The sequence below is a fragment of the Balaenoptera borealis genome (genome assembly GCF_965194805.1).
Source record: "Balaenoptera borealis genome assembly, chromosome: X".
NCBI classification, from domain to species: domain Eukaryota; kingdom Metazoa; phylum Chordata; class Mammalia; order Artiodactyla; family Balaenopteridae; genus Balaenoptera; species Balaenoptera borealis.
Window position 1 is genome coordinate 99,598,564 of NC_138881.1, and position 27,819 is coordinate 99,626,382.

Consider the following 27,819-nt stretch of genomic DNA (forward strand, 5'->3'; position numbering starts at 1 on the left):
CCATAAGTTTTAAGGGCTCTTCCAGCTCTAATCTTTTGAGTGTTTATGAAAGATTAGGTTACCAGCTTAGTTTAGTCTATTTAGATTGGTAGCCCACATTGTGGCATGTCTTAATAACAACTAGCATTTATATAGTGTTTACTCTGCCGGGCAGCGTTCTAAGTTTTCCACTTGAACTATTTCATTTAATTTTTACACAATACCCTCTGTAGGTGCTGTTATTAGTCCTGTTTTGTATGTGAGGAAGCTGAGGCACAGCAAGGCCCAGAGCTCTCGTAGGTGATAGAGTGGAGGAGCTAGGCTTCCAACCCTGGCAGCCTGGTTCCAGAGGCCATGCCCCTAACCACTGTATTCAGTGCCTCTCTCTGCAGAAGTGAAGGGAGTCCTTGGCTGGGAGAGGAGCTGGGCCCCTCCCAGAGCAGCAGGGCAGGACTGGTTGGCGCCCATGCAAGTATGTACAGGCCATTGGTATGAAGTGAATGATCATGCATTGGAGACTTGCTTTATAATTGCCAGACCGTGTAGTCCAAACAATAAGTACTGTAGGCGTTCAGAAGAGGGGAAACTGAGGGCTGGGAGTGTCGTGGAAGAGCTAAAATTTGAGCTAGACTTTTAGGGTGGGTGACATTTGAGTAGGTGGAGGAGCAGTTATTCCCAGTTGGGGGGAATAGCAGCTACAGAGGCCCAGAAGTAAGGGTGAGGGTGCCCTTTTGTGCTCAGCGAGGAGCCCAGCTTGGCAGGAGGGTGCATTGGCAAAATCAGTCCAGGCAGAAGGGCTTCATTTGCCCTTGAAGCTGAGTGGGGCGCAGCGTGAGGGAAATGACACTAGAGGAGAAGCCAGCAGGGAGACTTGACTGAGTGTGGGGAATCACTGGAGTACGAAGCTACGAAGGGATCTAGGGTTGGAGGTGGCCACGAGAAAGACGTGTTGTGCACGCCTTCTGTCCAGGCCCGTGCCTTACTGCTGCCTTACTGCTGTATGTCTGCCTGGCTCACGGGGCCCAGCAGAGCACATTAGTGTGACTGGGATGATTAAGAGAGGTGTTGCAGGGCTTCCCTGGTGGCGCAGTGGTTAAGAATCCACCTGCTAATCCAGGGGACATGGGTTCGAGCCCTGGTCCGGGAAGATCCCACATGCTGTGGAGCAACTAAGCCCATGCACCACAACTACTGAGCCTGCGCTCTAGAGCCCACGAGCCACAGCTACTGAGCCCGTGTGCCACAACTACTGAAGCCCGTGTGCCTAGAGCCTGTGCTCCGCAACAAGAGAAGCCCCCACTCGCTGCAACTAGAGAAAGCCCATGAGCAGCAATGAAGACCCAACGCAGCCAAAAATAAATAAATAAATAAATAAATTTATTTAAAAAAAAGTGTTGCAAAAAACTCTGAAAGAGGTTGATGACTGAGTAGATGTAAAGGAAGGAGATGGATGACTCGTGTATAACTCTTGTGATTTCCTTGACTTTTCCCACAATATGCATGCTTCTGCCAGCTCCTGTGATTGAACAAGAGAGAGCAAAAACTTTTAGTTAAGTAACATGCCTTATTATTAGAAACAGCATTGATCATGTTAATTCATAATTAGAATGGGATCTTGTGCTAGATTACCACACAGACTCGCTTGAGGTTTGAAGTATAGTTGAGGGAGCTACTTGAGTCCCTCTCTCCTTCCCGCTCCCCTTTCTGGTCAGTGATCAACCCCTAAGAAATGGTTAGAATTAGATGCCTAAGGAAAGCTTATCAGGCAGAGAAGCTTGTTGTGTCTCTAAGGCCATGGACACATATCAATTCCATAGAAAACCAAAGCAACTGTTTAGACCTATTTCGTCTCTTCAGAAAGAAAGAAAGCAGACAGCACACATTTACATAGCACTTGTTCTGTGCCAGGCATTGTTCTGAGCTTTTTTATCTGTATTAACTCATTTAATCCTCATAGTAACCCTTTTTCATTAGTTTACTATTATCATCCTCATGTTATAGATGCAAACACTGAGGCAGAGAGAGGTTAAGTAACTTGCCAGCTAGTAAGTAGCAGAGCTGGCATATGAGCTCAGGCAGTCTGGCTCCGGAGTCCGTGCTCTTAATCAATACACTACGCTGAAATGATGTGTCTTACAGATGAGGAGTTGTTACGGACTTTTACAAGAAGCACAGTCCCCACTTACTTATGCATGTGTCTGGATGTATTATACCCACATACGTACATTCAGATATATTTACACATTTGGAGATTGTATCGCAAGAGGGAGGAGGTATGGGGATATATGTATATGTATAGCTGATTCACTTTGTTATACAGCAGAAACTAACACACCACTGTAAAGCAATTCTACTCCAAGAAAGATGTTAAAAAAGTAAAAATTAAAAAAAAAGTTTCTGTGAGTGTGTGTGCTTTTTAAAGTATAGGAAGTAGAAAAATCTTAAGAGAAATGGAAGGAACCATTAGGGGGGAAAAAAAAGGATGACAGATAGCCACAAGTAGCCTAAAATGCAAACCTGTTAGAAGATCTGACTAAGGGATACTTCAGAACAGATGGGGGAAAATGAAATCCGTTTGAGAGATTGGAAATAGGGCCGGCTATTGTTCTATTAAAATACTGAGGTTAAAAAATAGATTTAAAAAGGTCTTAGACTACCTTGAAAATTGGGGTATGATTTAAGCAAACCATAAATAGGTAATATTTTTATTGTTAGGACTTTAATTTTTGTGTGGGAGTGGGAGGTTTGTGGGAAGGCAGAGTGTCAGGAAGTGCTAAGCCAGCTATCCTGGACTTTTGCTGCAGTGTGTTTCTGGAAACTGCACAGTAAGGGAGATAATCCTAAAGTAAATTGTAATCTTCAGTAGGAACAAAGTTTTCATTAGAGACTCTATACCTGATAAACGATTTGTCTTCAAAAATATCGACGTGATGTTCGAAAGGCCAAACTGGAATAGCTATACACTCCTGTAATCACTTAAAATCCTAACTTAAAATCACTGTCGCCTAAGCCATTGGTGCTCCTGGCACAGGCTGGGTTTTAATGCAGTGCAATAGGAACTCGCTGCTTCCACAAGGACTTGGCCTGCTGTGGGCTCCTCCTCCCCACGGCTGGGCCTTTGGTCTGCCTTTCAGAAAGGCTAATGGTAGTTGAGTTAGGAAAGGCAGAATGAATATTGAGAGTTCAGGGCCTGTGCAGGCTGCTGTGTATAAACCTGACTTAGGGGGGAACCCCAACTCTGTAGTGCCTGTGGGGTTGATGTTTTGGGACAAATGGTATTTTTTGTTCAGTTAAAGAGGAAGGTAATGGCATAAATACTGCAGATTATGTAAGAGGCCCAGAGCACTCCAAAGTGTTGGCATAGAGTATAAAATAGAACTACTGATTGATAAATTAATAAAACTGTAGTCCTTAAGTAACTAATAATGATTAAGTTTGCCACTTTAGACAATTTGGGGTTTTTTTAAAAAATTAGTTTAATAAACTTTATTTTGGAATAAATTTCGACTTACAGAAAAGTTGCAAAGATAGGACAGAGGAGCCCTCATCCAGTTTCCGGGGGACGATTTTGGTAGTCCTGGCCTCAGGAGAAGTTCTCGGGAAAGTTTGAAATGATGTTTCCTTTCCCTCCTCTATATGTACTTCCTTGCATTTGGCAGAAGCATGAAAACTCCTATCCCCGATCCTAAAGCTGGGTCCAAGATAATAGAGCCAGTAAATATTTGGTGGAGACAGTGGTGGGTTTTCTCAAAATGAAACACATTTTTTAAGACACTGGTTCACAGTTTCTCCTCTTTTCGTCCCTCTTCAGATTTGTCAAAGCTACAGTTCCAGCTGTTTAGTGTCAGATCTCAGGGGAGCAACAGGGTTGTTAGATCTCTTTCTCAGTACTTCTTTGGAAAAGTTACAAGAACAATTGCCAGGTCACGTTAGCAAGCACGATTAAAGATGAGCTGCTTAAACTCACTCGCAGAACTGCTGGGCTTGAACTGTCTGTATTGAGTGCGCCTGGGCACGCAGTGTAGGGGGCCCCAAATACCCACCGGACGGAAACTTGGACATTTAAGAATATACTCTCCTCTGTGTTCACACTATAGCAAGTGGTTAAGAATGCGGCCTGGGAGCCACACTTTCTAGGTTTGCGTCTCAGCTCTGCCATTGACTGGCCTTGGGATATGGGGCCAGTGACTCAATGTCCCTGTGCCTCAGTCGCCTCATCTTTGCATGAGGCTGAGGGTCCCTGTCTCATAAGGTTGTGAGGATTGAGATTAACATGTGGAGAGTACTTAGAATGCTGTCTGGCTCAATAAATGTGAGCTCTTGATAACTCAGTTTTATGATTCTTGGTCTCTAGGACTTGGAGGAATGGATTAAATTAACCACTGAAAACACTGGCTGCTGTGGATAAATGTATTTCTTGTGCTTGATTTGAACAGAAACTCAGCCACCTGTGACGAATTTGAGCGTGTCTGTTGAAAACCTCTGCACAGTCACATGGACATGGAATCCTCCTGAGGGAGCCAGCCCAAATTGTAGTCTAAAGTATTTTAGTCATTTTGGCAACAAACAGGATAAGGTAAGTTTTCTGGAACATACTGCATTGATAAGGTAAAGTGAACACTGTGAGTTGGAGCTAAGACTAAGCCAAATTCTAATCTTACTTCAAAGTGGGATTTTTATTTTTGAGTTGTGTCCAAATTTTTTAACTGGGAAAATTATGGAAACAACTGTTGACAAAATTGAACATTAGAAAATATTTGCCAATCAAATACAATTGAGATTATTACTCTTTTAGGAAATACTAGGCACTCAATAAATAATTAATTATGTTAAAGTTGGTTCCTGTAGGCACCCAGTGAATAATTAATTATGTTAACATTGGTTTCTGTGTTGCTGCCTGAAGCCTTGTATTTATATAACACTTTCCATTTCTCAGGGAATTTTCACATTTGCCATCTCACTAATCACATGCACAGATAGATATGCAAGAACTATGTGATGCAAAAGTAAATGGCCATATGGAAAATGAAAAAATAAGATGTCAGTGGCAGGTGGGGTTGACCAGACAGTTCCCTGATGCTTGAGAAAAAATGAGAGAAACTTTCAGCCTTTCCAGTCGGATGTGCGACCGATTTAAGTGAATTTTTGTTAACAAGTTTGGATAATTTCGGATTCTTTATGATAGTCTTATTCAATGGAAGTTCCTTTTGAGCCTTATTGGTTTGTAGCCCCTGCTAATTGACAGGTTCCTCAAAGCATCATATCGTCTGTTCAGAACTGTTTTATATCTTTATACAGTCCTTGGGTTCCGCATCTGTGGATTCAGCCAACTGCAGGTGGAAAATATTAGGGGAAAAAAATTCCAGAAAATTCCAAAAAGCAAAACTTGAATGCCTCGTACTGGCAACTATTTACATATCATTTACGTTGCACTAGGTATTATAAGTAATTCAGAGATGATGTAAAGTATAGGAGAGGATGTGCCTAGGTCATATGCAGACACTACGCCATTTTAAATAAAGACTTGAGCATCCATGCATTTTGGTGTCCGTGGTGGGTCCTGGAACCAATGCCCCTCGGGTGTAAGAGGGATGACTGTATCTTCTTTCAGTGTGTGGGTGGGGGAGGTGGAGGATGTTTGGGGTTGAATTTGTCCCGGATTTTGAGAAGGCCAATGAGAAGTTGTTATTAATGACAGTACTTTGGCTCAGTGAACTGTGGAATCACCATGTTCAAGCAGTTTGGTGGCAGGAAGAGTCTGGAGAACTAGTTAGTGCACCATTCAGCTAGCTCAGTGGCCTGGGGTAAATTCCTTAACCTCTCTGAGCCTTCATTTCCTCGTGTGTAAAGTGTGGCTCTACTCACGTCTCTGGCTTGCTGGTCCACCAAAAATAATGTATGGGAAACTTAATGAAGTGAGGATGGAATGGGCTCTTCCTCTAGAGGGAAACTTGCTAATCTGCCTTCCTGCTTTCCTGCAGAGGTGTTAATTATAGTTTAGGTGTTGATTGATAAGGAATTGAGGCTGGTCAGAAATATTTGTGTTTTAAAAGAGGTCCTCCAAATGCAGAAGCCTGTGAAACTCTGGTAGGCCAGTTTCCCTTTTCACACTGTTGGCTTCCTCTTGTTCCTAAGGAGGGGCCTTAGACAGTTGGAGTCTTAGTGGCAACTTTTGGTAGTTCAGCCTTGAGAAATTCCAGGAAAGACCCTTTGGTGCGTCACCTAAGTATCTAACTGAAACCCCCAGGAGAGGTCACCATCTTTCTAACATGTCCTTATTCATTAGCCCGTCAACCACGCTCAAGGATCAGTCAGGTAGACATGCTGATATGCTAGTCTAGAAATGGGGCGAATTCCTCAGTATAGTTACAGAAATTTAGACTTGAAAGTAACTTTAGGAGGCAGTGGAATCAGGTAGAATTGGGTTTGAAATTTTGTCTCTTTCCCTTTCAAGTTTTGTGGCCTTAGGCAAGTCATTTAACCTATCTGAGCCTGAGCCTCCATTTCCTTGTTTGTAGAATGCTGGGGGGAAAGGCTAGTAAAAGTACCTACTTCATATGAATGGTGTGTGTTTGTTAAAGGAGATAATGTTTGTGATACACCTGGCACAGAGTTAGTGTTCAGTAATTGTTAGCTTTTATTATTATTACTGTTGTTAGATTCAACCATATGAAATTGTTGCCTTTATAGGTCATATTATATGGTTCAACCTAATATTATCGTTTAATCTTGGTCCCTCCGTTTTGCCCCTGAAGAGACCAGATGGAGACCATAAAGGGTGGCCTCTGCCTAAGGCCTGCTCATTTATTCCAGACATTTGACAGCTTTGAAGGCTGCCAATGCAGCAGTTGTGATAAACACAGATTATTCTTTCCAGTCAGTGATGGGGGATTTCCTGTCTGGACCTTTTTGAAGTTTACAATCCTGAGACTGAGAATCAATGGGAGGAGTGGTTTTCCTTCCCTCTTTCTGTCCTTTGGACACAGCATTAATGTCATCAGACCACACCGGGGTGTATATATGCTTTGAAGCATGTTGAAGCAGTGGCATTATGATAGTTTGTACATGTTACAGGGCTTTTATGACCGTCTGACGGTCCCAAATTGCTAAATGAGGTAAATCCTTGAGGTCATTTTCAATCTTCAGATTGGAGGACCATTAAGATATGGAATCATAGATGATTTTTTTTTAAAAAAATATTCAATACAAGACTAGCTTAAGTGGCTGCCCTTCACCATTGTTTTAGCAATGTCTAATCTGGCAATTAGAAGAAGGATCTGGCATCAGATTTTAGATCTCTTTCATCACCAAGAGAGAGGCAAATCTTACTAGGTGAATAAATTAAACGGATGTTCTGTCTAGGCATCCAAAGAGACTGAAGCTGAAGCTGACTCCCCTTTCCTTCTGAGAAAGGATTAGCAATTGGGAAAGCTTCGATCTAGCCAAATGAACTTTGGACTTGAGGGGGAGGGATCGGTTCAGGACTCTGGCCTTGATTTTTGATAAATTTTCAAAGGAGCCCAGATTCTCTGACAGGTGGAGCATAATGTCATAACAGCAGCTACCAGTGGAATGAGTCACCACGGCCGAAAGTCACGTGGGAGCTATCACACATACTTCATCAAGATCTTCTGGGAGGGATTTAGTTTCTTGTCTGATACAGAGAGGTGCACTTGACTTGGCGATCATTGACAGTTGGGGTTCCTACTTTATTCATGCCAATTTAATATTATTTGCCTTGAGCTTTGAAAGAGATTTTTTAAAAGTATTTTATCTTTCCCCCTACCATGTCTTTTCTAAGTTATTTTTTTATTCATATGCCGAAAACAAAAGGTTCAGGTTTAGGGCTTCCCTGATGGCGCAGTGGTTAAGAGTCCGCCTGCCAATGCAGGGGCCACGGGTTCAAGCCCTGGTCCAGGAAGATCCTACATGCCGTGGAGCAACTAAGCCCCGTGAGCCACAACTACTGAGCCCGCGTGCCACAACTACTGAAGCTCGCGTGCCTAGAGCCTGTGCTCTGCAACAAGAGAAGCCACCACAATGAGAAGCCCATGCACCGCAACGAAGACTAGCCCCCGTTCGCCGCAACTAGAGAAAGCCCGCGTGCAGCAATGAAGACCCAACGCAGCCAAAAATAAATAAATTAATAAAGGGTCTGAATCAATAACTGATTAACTTTGAAAATGAAGTTTTTTTTTTTAAAAAAAGGCTCAGATTTAGGTGCTAAAGTATGTTTTTACTTTAGGAAATTCCATTTATTAAAAATACTTGTGTAATAAAACTCCTCAGCCCTCTCACTGGAACAATATCTAATATAATAAGAGAACTGGAATTTTTCCATAATGATTCTAATTTATGGCATTTGACCGTACATTTTCCCCCGGGTGTCCTCAGAGGGCAAATGCAGCTTCCACACAAGAATTATCAAGGATTCTTGGGTCAGGGTGGCTGCTTCAGGGGTATATGGGACTTTTGCTTAGTAAAATTGTGTGGTTGGTGAAATTTGCATTCGGAGCTTTCCTGCCACCATTACCAACAATCCTTGTTTCCTCAGCACACATTCATCAATTAAGGGCCAGTTTCCTTACTTCGCCATGAGAGCTATAATGGTGAAACATTCTCGAGAGCCTTCTCTTGGCACAATTGGTATGTTCCATTTCTGTAGGCAGCAACTATATGGAAAGCCAAATGATAAGTAGGTTTCTTGGCAAGGAATCAGGAGTTTGTTGTGAAAATGTACTTGACTCAGAATAGCTGGAGGCCCCACTGAGGGTAGGCAGGGCTTTGCTGCTGGGACAAAAATAATCAATGTCCATGGAGCTGAATCACCCTCTCTTTTCTCCCTGTCAGAATTTTGTTTGCAGACATTTCTTTTTCTCTTCTTCCAGGGCTGACCAGCTAACTCCTTTTTTAGAGTGCTGTCTTGCCTGGGCCTAAGAGCTGTTCGGTCTATACAAAGTGTTGTTTTCTTCCCCATGTCTTTGCTATGGTTCGTTAATTGATGATTTGCTGGCTACCTCTCAGAGGACATCTTTGTGTCCTGGTTTTGAGAGTCTCTCACAGTTGCCCTCATGCTCAGTTGGCAGCAGGCATGTGAAATGGCAGAGTACCCCTTAGGGTGGTAGATAGCGGTAACTCTGACAAAATTTCCCTTCATGGCTATCAGCACGTATATAAAAGGAAATGCTGTCTCCACCTTGAGTCAGAAACTATTGCAAAACAGGAAGCTCCTTGGAGCTCTGATTAAAAGCAGCTCAGTTCTTAATTATCCCAACTCTGTCACCTTGGAAAATGTTAATTTCCTCAAGAGCCTCTAATCTCATTATTCTAAATCATAGTAACCAGGCTTGTGATTATTATCAGTAAGCTGTGTATAAGTTGGCTTTCTGTGGTTCCACAAAGCTTATCTACCTTTCAGAATAAGAGCGTGCTATACTCAGTGCATATAATATCAACCCTTATAATTCATATGTGTATGTGAGATAGTCAAAATTGTCAAACAGTGCAGAAAGGTGTTTCCTGAAAAGTCTCTCCTCAGCCCTCAGGCTCCCCTTCTTTACTTCCTCTCCTCAGAGGTGACCAGGATTGCCAGATTCTTAAAGCAGTCCTTTTTACCTTGATCTTGATGTTATACTGCATCTACTTGGAATTGAATTTTGATAAACTTATTGTGTTTCCTTTGAAATTGCTCTTAGACAGATGTGTTAGCATGGTAGGTTTGTAGTAAATGTCATGATGTTTATACATTGAAAATGCGGGAAACTGTCTTTTATCTATACCACGGTTTCTCAATGGTGGCACTACGGACATTTGATGCGGGATAATTTTTTGTTGTTGGGGGAGGGAAGGCTGTCTTGTGCATTATAGGATGTTTGGCAGCATCCTTGGCCTCTACCCAGTATATGCCAGTAGCAGCCCTCTCCCAAGTTATGACAACTAAAAATGTTCTTAGACATTAACAAATGTCCCCCAGGGATGGGAGAACAGAATCACCGGAAGCTGAGAATCACTGAACTGTATACCATTTGATAACTTTCCATTTTCTTTACACAAATGTATTTCTGTGTGTTTGCTACTGCAATGCCTTTTTAAATTTCCTTGTCCTAGAAAATTGCTCCAGAAACTTATCGTTCAAAAGAAGTGCCCCTGAATGAGAGGATTTGTCTGCAAGTGGGGTCCCAGTGTAGCACCAACGAAAGTGAGAAGCCTAGCATTTTGGTGGAAAAGTGCATCTCGCCCCCTGAAGGTAACAGCTAAAAGCACTGTCTCTTGGCATTTAGAGAATAAATCCAAATTACCCATATGCTTATGTTCAGTGTTCATTAATTCATTTAATTTTCAAACATTTGTTGAGTCTAATAAGTGTCAGGCACTGGTACTAGATGCTGAGAACACACCAATAACTGTCAGGACATCTCTGCCTTCGAGGTGCTCACAGACAACTTGAATAACAATGCCTGATAGTTATAGAGCACTTAATAATTTGGAAAGTGACACACACACACACACACACACACACACACACACACACACACACACACACACACACACACACACACACACACACACGCACACACACACATACGCCTCTCCCCTAAATTGAGCTTCTCAAGCTTATTCGGTGAAATGAGCAAGGCGTGTATTATTACCCTGATCTGTTTTGTGAGGAAGAAGGGAACTGAGTGAGTTGCTGTAGATCTTCAGGTCCCAGGCCAGTGCCTTAAACAAACGAAAATATTGATAGTGTCTTACTCATTATATAGAGAGATTAGATTGATATATAGGATATATTTGGGGAAAGATGTTAACAGAGGAAAGTGGGCATGCTGGCCCAGCTCTGACTCAAGACTAGCCCTAGAAAAAGCTGTCAAGTAGTCAGGTTGATCATTCTCCCCCAGCTCCCTTCCCACCCATCACCCAGTGTCCTTCTGGCTCTTATGTTACATGCAGGGAGAAGCATATACTCAGGAAGAGCAGGGCTACCAGAGCCCAGATGTCCAAGTTTAAATCTCAGCTCTGCCAGCTTCTAGTTGTGTGACCTTAGGCAGATCACTTAGCCCCTTCTCTCTTCAGTTTCCTCACCTGTAAAAAGGGATGATGATAGTACCTACCTCCCAGGAATGTTGAAAGGATTACATCAATCAGCACATATGAGGTGCTGAGAACAGTGCCTGGCAGACAGTAAAAGCTAGATACATATTATCTATTCATACCATGTTGCCCTTTGGTTGGGCAAGGTCCCATCTCCTACCTCCAAACCTTAGCACTACATGACTTGTTTTCTAGACCATTCTCTATCTGTATGCACGGATCAAAAGTATATGAAGTAATATTTGTAAAGTTATAAAATTCAGTACTGATAGGAGGCTGGGAGCATGGTTTACAGCAAGTTACCTCCCCTATACTCGTTTCTTGAGGAGTTTAATAATCTGAAAGAAACTAAATTGTATTATGACGAAAAGGTGGGTGGTGATGGCTCAGCACAGTACGCCTTTAAGGAGCACGAGGGATAACAGGTTTGAATTTTAAACATAGGCATTTAACTTAGAGACGTGAAGTCTTAACTTAAAAGGCTTTATAAAGGTAGAGATTTCAGATCATCAAGATTTTAGGGCTCCTAAGGCCATAACCCCCAATAGACAACTACTAAGAGTTACGTTTTGCTTACCTTTCCCCAAATTGCCTCAGGAGGAAGGTTTGTTTAATTTTTAAAACAAGGTGTGTCAGTATTGCTCAAAAGACAAGGTAAATTATAACTCAGAACACTTGTTTTTTTTAAAAGACAGGTAGATATAATGGTTGTTTATATTTTCACATTCATTTGGGAAATTCCATAGTCATTTCCTATGACTGAAATATTATTTGACCTTCAGACTCTCTCTCCAGTTAGGAATACAGGAGTTAGGGTCCCTCAGTGATAGTAAAGAGAGAAAGTTGTGAACAAATTAGATTTGGGTTTTCTTCCACCTGGGTGCCTTCTGGGTCAAATGGGGTGAGAGGTTAGGGATTAGCTTTCCGGAGAAGCAGCCGGAAACACGCTTGCCATCCCCCAGCCCCTAGAGTGACTGGGCAGCTCGCAGGGCAAGGAGACAAGGGTCCTAAACTCTTGGCTGCATATTCCAGGCGATCCTGAGTCCGCTGTTACTGAGCTACAATGCATTTGGTATAACCTGAGCTACATGAAGTGCGCTTGGCTGCCTGGAAGGAATACAAATCCTGACACTAACTACACTCTCTACTATTGGTGAGTACGCACGGGAGACTTACTGGAGAGGGACTGACTGTGATCGCGTTGGGAACCTTTGCACCTAACCTAGTTAAAACAAACCCCAAAACGGAACAGCCTATTCTTTTCTACACATTGCTTCATTGGAAAATGCCATCTGCTTTTGGTGTCTCATTTAAAAAAAAAACAAACTCTTAAAAAATAATTATAGATTCCATATATATATGTGTTAGCATACGGTATTTGTTTTTCTCTTTCTGACTTACTTCACTCTGTATGACAGATCTTAGGTCCATCCACCTCACTACAAGTAGCTCAGTTTCGTTTCTTTTTATGGCTCAGTAATATTCCATTGTATGCTAACACATATATATGGAATCTAAAAAAAAAAATGGTCATGAAGAACCTAGGGGCAAGACGGGAATAAAGACGCAGACCTACTAGAGAATGGACTTGAGGACACGGGGAGGGGGAGGGGTAAGCTGGGACAAAGTGAGAGAGTGGTAGTGTGTATATGGACATATATACACTACCAGATGTAAAATAGCTAGCTAGTGGGAAGCAGTCGCATAGTACAGGGAGATCAGCTCGGTGCTTTGTGACCACTTAGAGGGGTGAGATAGGGAGGGTGGGAGGGAGACGCAAGAGGGAGGGGATATGGGGATATATGTATACATATAGCTGATTCACTTTGTTGTAAAGCAGAACTAACACACCACTGTAAAGCAATTCTACTCCAACAAAAATGTTAAAAAAATTATAGATCCGCAAAATTAGATTGCAAAAATATATACAAAGAGATCTCATCTACCCTTCACCCAGTTTCTTCCAATGGTAACATCTCTTATAACCAGAGTGCAATATCAAAACCAGAAAATTGACATTGGTACAGTCCACTGACCTTATTCAAATTTCACCGGTGTTCCGTCCAGTTATTTGGGTGTGTGTGTGTGTGTGTGTGTGTGCAGGTCTATGCAGTTTTATCATATGCATAGATACAGAATAGCTCCATTACCACAAGGATCCCTTGAGTTGTCCTTTTATAGCTACACCCACTTCCCTCCTGCACACCCTCTCCCCATACTCCTCTCCCCCAAGTCTCTAACCTCTGTCATTTCAAGAATGTAACTGGAGGGCTTCCCTGGTGGCGCAGTGGTTGAGAATCTGCCTGCTAATGCAGGGGACACGGGTTCGAGCCCTGGTCTGGGAAGATCCCACATGCCATGGAGCAACTAGGCCCGTGAGCCACAACTACTGAGCCTGCGCATCTGGAGCCTGTGCTCCGCAACAAGAGAGGCCACGATAGTGAGAGGCCCGCGCACCACGATGAAGAGTGGCCCCCGCTTGCCGCAACTAGAGAAAGCCCTCGCACAGAAACGAAGACCCAACACAGCCAAAAATAAATTTAAAAAAAAAAAGAATGTAACTGGAATGGAATCATACAGCATATAACTGTCTCAGGCTGACTTTATCTTTTTTAGCCTCTGCATAATACCCTGGAGATCCATCCAAGCTGTTGTGTGTATCAATAGTTCATTCCCTTTTCTTGCTGAGTAGTGTTCCATGATATGGATGTATTGGTTTGTTTAACCTTTTATTCACTGAAGGATATCTCGAGTGTTTCCAATTTTTTGCAAGTATGAATAAAACTACTATAAATATTCATATTCAGGTTTTTATGTGAACATCACTTTTCAGTTCCCTGGAATAAATGCCTTAGAGTGTAATTGCTGGATCATATGGTAATTGCATATCTAGTTTTATAAAAAAACCTGCCAAACTATTTTCTAGAGTGGCTGTACCGTTCGTTTTACATTCCCATCAACAATGTCTGAGTGATTGGTATCTACCTCTCAAAAGGAAACTTAAATCATTCCCAGGGTTCAAAAGTAGTTCAGTTCCCCACAAAATAACTTACATTTCATGTTTGTGACTATATCTACAAAATTTGTTAAAATTTTCTTTCTTTTCTAAATTAATCTTTCAACATTTCCTTTCTTTAGAGACTAGAATTATTTTTTTTTAATTTTTGAATTTTATTTTGTTTTTTTAAACAGCAAGTTCTTATTAGTCATCGATTTTATACATATTAGTGTATACATGTCAATCCCAATCGCCCAATTCATCACACCACCACTCCCCACCCCCTGCCGCTTTCCCCCCTTGGTGTCCATACGTTTGCTCCCTACATCTGTGTCTCTATTTCTGCCCTGCAAACCGGTTCATCTGTACCATTTTTCTAGGTTCCACATATATGCGTTAATATACAATATTTGTTTTTCTTTTTCTGGCTTACTTCACTCTGTATGACAGTCTCTAGATCCATCCATGTCTCAACAAATGACCCAATTTCATTCATTTTTAGGGCTGAGTAATATTCCATTGTATATATGTACCACACCTTCTTTATCCATTCGTCTGTCGATGGGCATTTAGGTTGCTTCCATGACCTGGCTATTGTAAAGAGTGCTGCAATGAACATTGGGGTGCATGTGTCTTTTTGAATTATGGTTTTCTCTGGGTATATGCCCAGTAGTGGGATTACTGGGTCATATGGTAGTTCTATTTCTAGTTTTTTAAGGAACCTCCATACTGTTCTCCATAGTGGCTGTATCAATTTACATTCCCACCAACAGTGCAAGAGGGTTCCCTTTTCTCTACACCCTCTCCAGCATTTGTTGTTTGTAGATTTTCTGATGATGCCCATTCTAACCGGTGTGAGGTGATACCTAATTGTAGTTTTGATTTGCATTTCTCTAATAATTAGTGATGTTGAGCATATTTTCATGTGCTTCTTGGCCAGCAGTATGTCTTCTTTGGAGAAATGTCTATTTAGGTCTTCTGCCCATTTTTGGCTTGGGTTGTTTGTTTTTTTAATATTGAGCTGCATGAGCTATTTATATATTTTGGAGATTAATCCTTTGTCCGTTGATTCGTTTGCAAATATTTTCTCCCATTCTGAGGGTTGTCTTTTCGTCTTGTTTATGGTTTCCTTTGCTGTGCAAAAGCTTTGAAGTTTCATTAGGTCCCATTTGTTTATATTTGTTTTTATTTCCATTACTCTAGGAGGTGAATCGAAAAACATCTTGCTGTGATTTATGTCAAAGAGTGTTCTTCCTATGTTTTCTTCTAAGAGTTTTATAGTGTCTGGTCTTACATTTAGGTTCCTAATCCATTTTGAGTTTATTTTTGTGTATGGTGTTAGGGAGTGTTCTAATTTCATTCTTTTACATGTAGCTGTCCAGTTTTCCCAGCACCACTTATTGAAGAGACTGTTTTTCTCCATGTATATCCTTGCCTCCTTTGTCATAGATTAGTTGACCATAGGTGCGTGGGTTTATCTCTGGGCTTTCTATCCCGTTCCATTGATGTGTGTTTCTGTTTTTGTGCCAGTACCATATTGTCTTGATTACTGTAGCTTTATAGTATAATCTGAAGTCAGGGAGTCTGATTCCTCCAGCTCCGTTCTTTTCCCTCAAGACTGCTTTGGCTATTCGGGGTCTTTTGTGTCTCCATACAAATTTTAAGATTTTTTTGTTCTAGTTCTGTAAAAAATGCCATTGGTAATTTGATAGGGATTGCATTGAATCTGTACATTGCTTTGGGTAGTATAGTCATTTTCACAGTATTGATTCTTCCAATCCAAGAGCATGGTATATCTCTCCATCTGTTGGTATCATCTTTAATTTCTTTCATCAGTGTCTTATAGTTTTCTGCATACAGGTCTTTTGTCTCCCTAGGTAGGTTTATTCCTAGGTATTTTATTCTTTTTGTTGCAATGGTAAATGGGAGTGTTTCCTTAATTTCTCTTTCAGATGTTTCATCATTAGTGTATAGGAATGCAAGAGATTTCTGTGCATTAATTTTGTATCCTGCAACTTTACCAAATTCATTGATTAGCTCTAGTAGTTTTCTGGTGGCATCTTTAGGATTCTCTATGTATAGTATCATGTCATCTGCAAACAGTGACAGTTTTGCTTCTTCTTTTCCACTTTGTATTCCTTTTATTTCTTTTTCTTCTCTGATTGCCGTGGCTAGGACTTCCAAAACTATGTTGAATAATAGTGGTGAGAGTGGACAACCTTGTCTTGTTCCTGATCTTAGAGGAAATGCTTTCAGTTTTTCACCATTGAGAATGATGTTTGCTGTGGGTTTGTCGTATATGGCCTTTATTATGTTGAGGTAGGTTCCCTCTATGCCCACTTTCTGTAGAGTTTTTATCATAAATGGGTGTTGAATTTTGTCAAAAGCTTTTTCTGTATCTATTGAGATGATCATATGGTTTTTATTCCTCAATTTGTTAATATGATGCATCACATTGATTGATTTGCGTATATTTAAGAATCCTTGCATCCCTGGGATAAATCCCACTTGATCGTGGTGTATGATCCTTTTAATGTGTTGTTGGATTCTGTTTGCTAGTATTTTGTTGAGGATTTTTGCGTCTATATTCATCAGTGATATTGGTCTGTAATTTTCTTTTTTTGTAGTATCTTTTTCTGGTTTTGGTATCAGGGTGATGGTGGCCTCATAGAAGGAGTTTGGGAGTGTTCTTCCCTCTGCAATATTTTGGAAAAGTTTGAGAAGGATGGGTGTTAGCTCTTCTCTAAATGTTTGATAGAATTCACCTGTGAAGCCATCCGGTCCTGGACTTTTGTTTGTTGGAAGAGTTTTAATCACAGTTTCAATTTCATTACTTGTGATTGGTCTGTTCATATTTTCTATTTCTTCCTGGTTCAGTCTTGAAAGGTTATACCTTTCTAAGAATTTGTCCATTTCTTCCATTTTATTGGCATAGAGTTGCTTGTAGTAGTCTCTTAGGATGCTTTGTATTTCTGCGGTGTCTGTTGTAACTTACCCTTCTTCATTTCTCATTTTATTGATTTGAGTCCTCTCCCTCTTTTTCTTGATGAGTCTGGCTAATGGTTTATCAATTTTGTTTATCCTCTCAAAGCACCAGCTTTTAGTTTTATTGATCTTTGCTATTGTTTTCTTTGTTTCTATTTCATTTATTTCTGCTCTGATCTTGATGATTTCTTTCCTTCTGCTAACTCTGGGGTTTGTTTGTTCTTCTTTCTCTAGTTCCTTTAGGTGTAAGGTTAGATTGTTTATTTGAGATTTTTCTTGTTTCTTGAGGTAGGCTTGTATAGCTATAAATTTCCCTCTTAGAACTGCTTTTGCTGCATCCCATAGGTTTTGGATTGTCGTGTTTTCATTGTCATTTGTCTCCAGGTATTTTTTAATTTCCTCTTTGATTTCTTCAGTGATCTCTTGGTTATTTAGTAACGTATTGTTTAACTTCCATGTGTTTGTTTCTTTTACGTTTTTTTCCCTGTAATTCATTTCTTATCTCAGAGCGTTGTGATCAGAAAAGATGCTTGATATGATTTCAAGTTTCTTAAGTTTACTGAGGCTTGATTTGTGACCCAAGATGTGATCTATCCTGGAGAATGTTCCATGCGCACTTGAGAAGAAAGTGTAATCTGCTGTTTTTGGATGGCATGTCCTATAAATATCAATTAAATCTATCTGGTCTATTGTGTCATTTAAAGCTTCTGTTTCTTTTTTTATTTTCATTTTGGATGATCTGTCCATTGGTGTAAGTGAGGTGTTAAAGTCCCCCACTATTTCTGTGTTACTGTCGATTCCCTCTTTTATAGCTGTTAGCAGTTGCCTTATGTGTTGAGGTGCTCCTATGTTGGGTGCATATATATTTATAATTGTTATATCTTTTTCTTGGATTGATCCCTTGATCATTATGTAGTGTCCTTCCTTGTCTCTTGGAACATTCTTTATTTTAAAGTCTATTATATCTGATATGAGTATTGCTAGTCCAGCTTTCTTTTGATTTCCATTTGCATGGAATATCTTTTTCCATCCCCTCACTTTCAGTCTGTATGTGTCCCTAGGTCTGAAGTGGGTGTCTTGTAGACAGCATACATATGGGTCTTGTTTTTGTATCCATTCAGCAAGCCTGTGTCTTTTGGTTGGAGCATTTAATCCATTCACGTTTAAGGTAATTATCGATATGTATGTTCCTCTGACCATTTTCTTAATTGTTTTGGGTTTGTTATTGTAGGTCCTTTTCTTGTCTTGTGTCTCCTGCCTAGAGAAGTTCCTTTAGCATTTGTTGTAGAGCTGGTTTGTTGGTGCTGAATTCTTTTTGCTTTTGCTTGTCTGTAAAGCTTTTGATTTCTCCATCAAATCTGAATGAGATCCTTGCTGGGTAGAGTAATCTTGGTTGTAGGTTCTTCCCTTTCATCACTTTAAGTATATCATGCCACTCCCTTCTGGCTTGTAGAGTTTCTGTTGAGAAATCAGCTGTTAACCTTATGGGAGTTCCCTTGTATGTTATTTGTCATTTTTCCCTTGCTGCTTTCAATAATTTTTCTTTGTCTTTAATTTTTACCAAGTTGATTAGTATGTGTCTTGGCGTGTTTCTCCTTGGGTTTATCCTGTATGGGACTGTCTGCGCTTCCTGGACTTGGGTGGCTATTTCCTTTCCCATGTTAGGGAAGTTTTCGACTCTAATCTCTTCAAATATTTTCTCTGGTCCTTTCTCTCTCTCTTCTCCTTCTGGGACCCCTATAATACAAATGTTGTTGTGTTTAATGTTGTTCCAGAGGTCTCTTAGGCTGTCTTCATTTCTTTTCATTCTTTTTTCTTTATTCTGTTCCGCAGCAGTGAGTTCCACCATTCTGTCTTCCAGGTCACTTATCCGTTCTTCTGCCTCAGTTATTCTGCTCTTGATTCCTTCTAGTGTAGTTTTCATTTCAGTTATTGTATTGTTCATCTCTATTTGTTTGTTCTTTAGTTCTTCTAGGTCTTTATTAAACATTTCTTGCATCTTCTCGATCTTTGCCTCTATTCTTTTTCCGAGGTCCTGGATCATCTTCACTATCATTATTCTGAATTCTTTTTCTGGAAGGTTGCCTATCTCCACTTCATTTAGTTGTTTTTCTGGGGTTTTGTCTTGTTCCTTCATCTGGTACATAGCCCTCTGCCTTTTCATCTTGTCTATCTTTCTGTGAATGTGGTTTTTGTTCCACAGGCTGCAGGATTGTAGTTCTTCTTGCTTCTGCTGTCTGCCCTCTCTAGAGCCTAGAATTATTAACAACAGAACAAGGAAGAAAGGACCAGGCTAATCAATTCAATTCAGTAAAACTTTAGCACACATTGTGGGTAAAGCACTGAATGGGCAGCAGAGATAAGAAACATGTCTCTTCACTCCTAAAGCTTCAAATGTGGAGGAGACAGCACTGGGCACAATTGCCTATATAGAAATAAGAGTGCATGATGGAGGCTTCCAGAAGTGACGGTGGAGCTTGGGGTGGGACAGTGGAGCTTGGGGTGGTGGCGGAGTGAAGCTGAAAGGCTTTGATGAAGGGGGTGGACTGCCTGGATGGGGAGGAGTCTCCGAGGCTGGAGGTGGCACCGGGCAAGAGTGGTCTGAGGACGGCAGGCATTTAGTCTGTGTGATTCCATGTGGGGAAGCAGGAGATCTAGTGTTGGCAGTCTGCCCTGCACGTGCCCTTGTCCCCCTGTTTATCGCTCCTTCAGACTGTTTCTGAGAGAGTGGGGGGTGGAAGGCCTCGTCCAAGACTTCTGAAGCTATAGGATAAACATGGCCTTGTCCTGGAATGTCCATTTTGCCTGATGACTTGCTGTAAAGTATTTTTGGTATATGAAAACACTCATGGCTATATCATGCAATAGAATGCAAAACAACCACATGAATTTTTCTTTTCAGGATTGAGAAACATTTATTGAATCAAAATCAAATACTTTATTATCTACAAGCCAACATTGAACTTACTTTATTCAAGAATGAACACTCTGTACAAAAAAAGTATGCTTATAGTATAAAAATATCACATGAATTTTTTAACAAAAACCTCCCAAGTTGCCAGGGGGTTAGCATTCACTCTCCTCCCCTGTCCCCAGAGGTGCTCCCGGCCAAATTGAGAAGCACTGGAGGCGAAGCCAGACTGAGATTGTGCAGTTCAGTCCCCCCCACCCCTCAGGACAGATCATTCTCACTTGAGGTTTTGCAGTTTCACTTGCCCGCTTATGGTACCTGTTGTTTCTCCTTTACTTAAAGCCCTTCAGTGGCTCCCTGGTGGCTGCAGGATAAAGTCCAAACTCACCAGTGTGACCAACAAAGCCTTTTGTGCTCCAGCTCCTGCCCATCTCTGTAGCGTCAGTCTCGTCTCCCCCATGTACCCCCACCCCTCTTGCACCTACCTCCCAGCCCACACTGAACTTCTTCCAGTTCCTCAAAGTCGCTCTTCAAACACTCAAACAGAAGAGTGGCAGCCAAACCGAACGTTCAGCCAGAATAGCGGAAGCACTCTGCGTTCCCTCACAGCTCAAGCCTTGCCCTTGCACCTGGATGCCCCTTATTTGTCCTTCTTAGCTCAGACATCACTTCCCTTCCAGAAAGCCTTCCTTGACCTCTCAAGCCTAGATATGTGCCCAGTCATCATGTACCACGGTACCCTGCACCTTCCTGTGTCATAATACTCAGCACATTGTGTTGCATTTCCTGTTTACTTAGTGGTCACCCTCCCCAGACTGCCATCTCCCTTGAGAGCAAGGGCTGTGTCTTGTTTCCCCCTGTGCCTGATACATGGTAGGTGTTCCATAAATAGGTTTTGAATGTTTGGTAGGATCCAAAGTTAGACAACATTCAGGACTGGGGTGAGGACTTAGAAGGGAGGGATAAACAACTCAAGAGCATTATAGTTCATGAATAAAAACAGAGGAGGATTCAGCACATCTGCCTCCCGAAAGAACTGCTAGTGAAAGGGACTGAGAACTAAACCTTAAAAGGAGTAGCCTGGCCCTGATTATGTTGTGGTGAAGTCTGGAGAAAGCTGTTACTATAGGCTTTTTTTTTTTTTTACATCTTTATTGGAGTATAATTGCTTTACAATGGTGTGTTAGTTTCTGCTTTATAACAAAATGAATCAGCTATATGTATACATATATCCCCATATCTCCTCCCTCTTGTGTCTCCCTCCCACCCTCCCTATCCCACCCCTCTAGGTCGTCACAGAGCACCGAGCTGATCTCCCTGTGCTATGTGGCTGCTTCCCACTAGCTATCTATTTTACATTTGGTAGTGTATATAAGTCCATGCCACTCTCTCACTTCGTCCCAGCTTACTCTTCCCCCTCCCCGTGTTCTCAAGTCCATTCTCTACATCTGCATCTTTATTCCTGTCTTGCCCCTAGGTTCTTCAGAACCTTTTTTTTTTTTTGAAGATTCCATATATATGTGTTAGCATACAGTATTTGTTTTTCTCTTTCTGCTTACCTCACTCTGTATGACAGTCTCTAGGTCCATCCACCTCATTACAAATAACTCAATTTCGTTTATTTTTATGGCTGAGTAATATTCCATTGTATATATGTGCCACATCTTCTTTATCCATTCATCTGTTGATGGACACTTAAGTTGCTTCCATGTCCTGGCTATTGTAAATAGAGCTGCAATGAACATTGTGGTACATGACTCTTCTTGAATTATGGTTTTCTCAGGGTATATGCCCAGTAGTGGGATTGCTGGGTCATATATTAGTTCTATTTTTCGTTTTTTGAGGAACCTCCATACTGTTCTCCATAGTGGCTGTATCAATTTACATTCCCACCAACAGTGCAAGAGGGTTCCCTTTTCTCCACACGCTCTCCAGCATTTATTTTCTGTAGACTTTTTGATGATGGCCATTCTGACTGGTGTGAGGTGATACCTCATTGTGGTTTTGATTTGCATTTCTCTAATGATTAGTGATGTTGAGCATTCTTTCATGTGTTTGTTGGCAATCTATATTTTCTTTGGAGAAATGTCTATTTAGGTCTTCTGCCCATTTTTGGATTGGGTTGTTTGTTTTTTTGATATTGAGCTGCATGAGTTGCTTGGAAATTTTGGAGATTAATCCTTTGTCAGTTACTTCATTTGCAAATATTTTCTCCCATTCTGAAGGTTGTCTTTTCATCTTGTTTATGGTTTCCTTTGCTGTGCAAAAGCTTTTAAGCTTCATTAGGTCCCATTTGTTTATTTTTGTTTTTATTTCCATTTCTCTAGGAGGTGGGTCAAAAAGGATCTTGCTGTGATTTAGGTCATACAGTGTTCTGCCTGTGTTTTCCTCTAAGAGTTTTATAGTGTCTGGCCTTACATTTAGGTCTTTAATCCATTTTGAGTTTATTTTTTGTGTATGGTGTTAGGGAGTGTTCTAATTTCATTCTTTTACATGTAGCTGTCCAGTTTTCCCAGCACCACTTATTGAAGAGGCTGTCTTTTCTCCACTGTATATGCTTGCCTCCTTTATCCAAGATAAGGTGACCCTATGTGTGTGCATTTATCTCTGGGCTTTCTATCCTGTTCCATTGATCTATTATTTCTGTTTTTGTGCCAGTACCATACTATCTTGATGACTGTAGCTTTGTAGTATAGTCTGAAGTCAGGGAGCCTGATTCCTCCAGCTCCGTCTTTCTCCCTCAAGATTGCTTTGGCTATTTGGGGTCTTTTGTGTTTCCATACAAATTGTAAAATTTTTTGTTCTAGTTCTGTGAAAAATGCCATTGGTAGTTTGATAGGGGTTGCATTGAATCTGTACATTGCTTTGGGCAGTATAGTCATTTTCACAGTGTTGATTCTTCTAATCCAAGAACATGGTATATCTCTGAATCTGTTTGTATCATCTTTAATTTCTTTCATCAGTGTCTTATACTTTTCTGCATACAGGTCTTTTGTCTCCTTAGGTAGGTTTAGTCCTAGGTATTTTATTCTTCTTGTTGCCATGGTAAATGAGAGTGTTTCCATAATTTCTCTTTCAGATTTTTCATCATTAGTGTATAGGAATGCAAGAGATTTCTGTGCATTAATTTTATATCCTGCTACTTTACCAAATTCATTGATTAGCTTTAGTAGTTTTCTGGTAGCATCTTTGGGATTCTCTATGTATAGTATCATGTCATCTGCAAACAGTGACACTTTTACTTCTTCTTTTCTGATTTGGATTCCTTTTATTTTTTTTTCTTCTCTGGTTGCTGTGACTAAAACTTCCAAAACTATGTTGAATAATAGTGGTGAGAGTGGGCAATCTTGTCTTGTTCCTGATCTTAGTGGAAATGGTTTCAATTTTTCAGCATTGAGTATGATGTTGCCTGTAGGTTTGTCATATATGGCCTTTATTATGTTGAGGTAAGTTCCCTCTGTGCCTACTTTCTGGAGAGTTTTTATCATAAATGGGTGTTGAATTTTGTCAAAAGCTTTTTCTGCATCTATTGAGATGATCATATGGTTTTTCTCCTTCAGTTTGTTAATATGGTGTATCACGTTGATTGATTTGCATATATTGAAGAATCCTTGCATTCCTGGGATAAACCCCACTTGATCATGGTGTATGATCCTTTTAATGTGCTGTTGGATTCTGTTTGCTAGTATTTTGTTGAGGATTTTTGCATCTATGTTCATCAGTGATATTGGCCTGTAGTTTTCTTTCTTTGTGACGTCTTTGTCTGGTTTTGGTATCAGGGTAATGGTGGCCTTGTAGAATGAGTTTGGGAGTGTTCCTCCCTCTGCTATATTTAGGAAGAGTTTGAGAAGGATAGGTGTTAGGTCTTCTCTAAATGCTTGTTAGAATTCGCTTGTGAAGCCATCTGGTCCTGGGCTTTTGTTTGTTGGAAGATTTTTAATCACAGGTTCAATTTCAGTGAGTGTGATTGGTCTGTTTATATTTTCTATTTCTTCCTGGTTCACTCTCAGAAGGTTGTGCTTTTCTAAGAATTTGTCCATTTCTTCCAGGTTGTGCATTTTATTGGCATAGAGTTGCTTGCAGTAATCTCTCATGAACCCTTTGTATTTCTGCAGTGTCAGTTGTTACTTCTCCTTTTTCATTTCTAATTCTATTGATTTGAGTCTTCTCCCTTTTTTCTTGATGAGTCTGGCTAATGGTTTATCAATTTTGTTTATCTTCTCAAAGAACCAGCTTTTAGTTTTATTGATCTTTGCTATCGTTTCCTTCATTTCTTTTTCATTTATTTCTGATCTGATATTTATGGTTTCTTTCCTTCTGCTAACTTGGGGTTTTTTTTGTTCTGCTTTCTCTAATTGCTTTAGGTCTAACGTTAGGTTGTTCATTTGAGATATTTCTTGTTTCTTGAGGTAGGATTGTATTGTTATAAACGTCCCTCTTAGAACTGCTTTTGCTGTATCCCATAGGTTTTGGGTCGTCGTGTTTTCATTGTCATTTGTTTCTAGGTATTTTTTGATTCCCTCTTTGATTTCTTCAGTGATCTCTTGGTTTTTTAGTAGTGTATTGTTTAGCATTCATGTGTTTGTATTTTTCACAGATTTTTTTTTTCCTGTAATTGATATCTAGTCTCATAGCATTATGGTCAGAAAAGATACTTGATACAACTTCAGTTGTCTTAAATTTACCAAGGCTTGATTTGTCACCCAAGATATGATCTATCCTGGAGAATGTTCCATGAGCACTTGAGAAGAAAGTGTATTCTGTTGTTTTTGGATGGAATGTCCTATAAATATCAATTAGGTCCATCTTGTTTAATGTATCATTTAAAGCTTGTGTTTCCTTATTTATTTTCATTTTGGATGATCTGTCCATTGGTGAAAGTGGGGGGTTAAAGTCCCCTACTCTGATTGTGTTACTGTAGATTTCCCCTTTTATGTCTGTTAGCATTTGCCTTATGTATTGAGATGCTCCTATGTTGGGTGCATAAATATTTACAATTGTTATATGTTCTTCTTGGATTGATCTCTTGATCATTCTGTAATGTCCTTCTTTGTCTCTTATAGTTGTATTTGTCATACTCAGTGGTGAAAATAAAGTCTATTTTCTCTGATGTGAGAATTGCTACTCCAACTTTCTTTTGATTTCCATTTGCATGGAATATCTTTTTCCATCCCCTCACTTTCAGTCTGTATATGTCCCTAGGTCTGAAGTGGGTCTCCTGTAGACAGCATATGTACAGGTCTTGTTTTTGTATCCATTCAGGCAGTCTGTGTCTTTTGGTTGGATCATTTAATCCATTTAAATTTAAGGTAGTTATCGATATGTGTGTTCCTATTACCGTTTTCTTAAATGTTTTGGGTTTGTTATTGTAGGTTTTTTCCTTCTCTTGTGTTTCCTGCCTAGAGAAGTTCCTTTAGCATTTGTTGTAAAGCTGGTTTGTTGGTGCTGAATTCTCTTAGCTTTTGCTTGTCTGTAAAGGTTTTAATTTCTCCATCGAATCTGAATGATATCCTTGCTGGGGAGAGTAATCTTGGTTGTAAGTTTTTCTCTTTCATCATTTTAAATATGTCCTGCCACTCCCTTCTGGCTTGCACAGTTTCTCCTGAAAGATCAGCTGTTAACCTTATGGGGATTCCCTTGTATGTTATTCGTTGTTTTTCCTTTGCTGCTTTTAATATTTTTTCTTTGTATTTAATTTTTGATAGTTTGATTAATATGTGTCTTGGCGTGTTTCTCCTTGGATTTATCCTGTATGGGACTCTCTGTGCTTCCTGGACTTGATTAACTATTTCCTTTCCCATATTAGGGAAGTTTTCAACTATAATCTCTTCAAATATTGTCTCAGTCCCTTTTTTTTTTCTCTTGTTCTTCTGGGACCCTTATAATTCGAATGTTGGTGTGTTTAATGTTGTCCCAGAAGTCTCTGAGACTGTCCTCAATTCTTTTCATTCTTTTTTCTTTATTCTGCTCTGAGGTAGTTATTTCCACTATTTTGTCTTCCAGGTCACCTATCTGTTCTTCTGCCTCAGTTATTCTGCTATTGATTCCTTCTAGAGAATTTTTAATTTCATTTATTGTGTTGTTCATCATTGTTTGTTTGTTCTTTAGTTCTTCTAGGTCCTTGTTAAATGTTTCTTGTATTTTCTCTATTATATTTCCAAGATTTTGGATCATCTTTACTATCATTACTCTGAATTGTTTTTCAGGTAGACTGCCTATTTCCTCTTCATTTGTTTGGTCTGGTGGATTTTTACCTTGCTCCTTCATCTGTTGTGTATTTCTCTGTCTTCTCATTTTGCTTAACTTACTGTGTTTGGGGTCTCCTTTTCGCAGGCTGCAGGTTCGTAGTTCCCGTTGTTTTTGGTGTCTGCCCGCAGTGGGTGAGGTTGGTTCAGTGGGTTGTGTAGGCTTCCTGGTGGAGGGGACTGGTGCCTAGGTTCTGGTGGATGAGGCTGGATCTTGTCTTTCTGGTGAGAGCAGGACCGCATCCGGTGGTGTGTTTTGGGATGTCTGTGACCTTATTATGATTTTAGGCAGCCTCTGTGCTAATGGGTGTGGCTGTGTTCCTGTCTTGCTAGTTGTTTGGCATAGGGTGTCCAGCACTGTAGCTTGCTGGTCGTTGGGTGGAGCTGGGTCTTAGCGTTGAGATGGAGGTCTCTGGGAGAGCTTTTGCCATTTGATATAACGTGGGGCCGGGAAGTTTCTGGTGGACCAATGTCCTGAACTTGGCTCTCCCACCTCAGAGGCACAGGCCTGATACCCGGCCGGAGCACCAAGACCCTGTCAGCCACACGGCTCAGAAGAAAAGGGAGAAAAAGAAAGAAAGAAAAATAAAATAAAATAAAGTTATTGAAATAAAAAATTTAAAATATATTATTAAAAATATACAAGTAATAAAAAGAAGAAAGAAAGAGAGAAGAGAGCAACCAAACCAAGAAACAAATCCACCAATGATAACAAGTGTGAAAAACTATACAAAAAAAAAAATGGACAGACAGAACCCCAGGACAAATGGTAAAAGCAAAGCTATACAGACAAAAATCACACAAAGAAGCATACACACAGACACCCACAAAAGGAGAAAAAGGAAAAAAATATATATATATGTTAAAAAAAAGGAAGAGAGCAACCAAATCAATAAACAAATCTACCAGTGATAATAAGCTCTAAATACTAAAGTAAGATAAACATAAAACCTGAAACAAATTAGATGCAGATAGCAAACCCCTAGTCTACAGTTGCTCCCAGAGTCCACCGCCTCAATTTTGGGATGATTTGCTGTCTATTCAGGTATTCCACAGATGCAGGGTGCATCAAGTTGATTGTGGAGATTTAATCCACTGCTCCTGAGGCTGCTGGGAGAGATTTCCCTTTCTCTTCTTTGTCCGCACAGCTCCTGGGGTTCAGCTTTGGATTTGGACCCGCCTCTGCATGTAGGTCGCCTGAGGGCATCTGTTCTTCGTTCACACAGGATGGGGCTAAAGGAGCAGCTGATTCGGGGGCTCTGGCTCACTCAGGCCGGGGAGAGGGAGGGGTACGGATGCGGGGCGTGCCTGCAGCGGCAGAGGCCGGCGTGACGTTGCACCAGCCTGGGGTATGCCACGTGATCTCACAGGGAAGTTGTCCCTGGATCACGGGACCCTGGCAGTGGCGGGCTGCACAGGCTCCCGGGAGGGGAGGTGTGGATAGTGACCTGGGCTTGCACACAGGCTTCTTGGTGTCTGCAGCAGCAGCCTTAGCATCTCATGCCCATCTCTGGGGTCCGCGCTGATAGCTGCGGCTCGCGCTGTCTCTGGAGCTCATTTAGGCGGTGCTCTGAATCCCCTCTCCTCGCGCACCCCAAAACAATGGTCTC

The 27,819-nt window shown here is 40.7% G+C and overlaps 1 protein-coding gene across 2 annotated transcripts in view; it reads left to right on the forward strand.

Annotated features, from left to right (window-relative positions):
* IL13RA1 (interleukin 13 receptor subunit alpha 1) overlaps positions 1–27,819 on the forward strand; it is a 67,143-nt gene that overhangs the window by 1,995 nt on the left and 37,329 nt on the right. For both annotated transcript variants that reach the window (XM_082377342.1, XM_082377341.1), the window contains exons 2-4: positions 4,416–4,555; positions 10,087–10,225; positions 12,103–12,223. In XM_082377342.1, the coding sequence (XP_082233468.1) occupies positions 4,416–4,555; positions 10,087–10,225; positions 12,103–12,223 (400 nt within the window). The remainder of the gene's footprint in view (positions 1–4,415; positions 4,556–10,086; positions 10,226–12,102; positions 12,224–27,819) is intronic.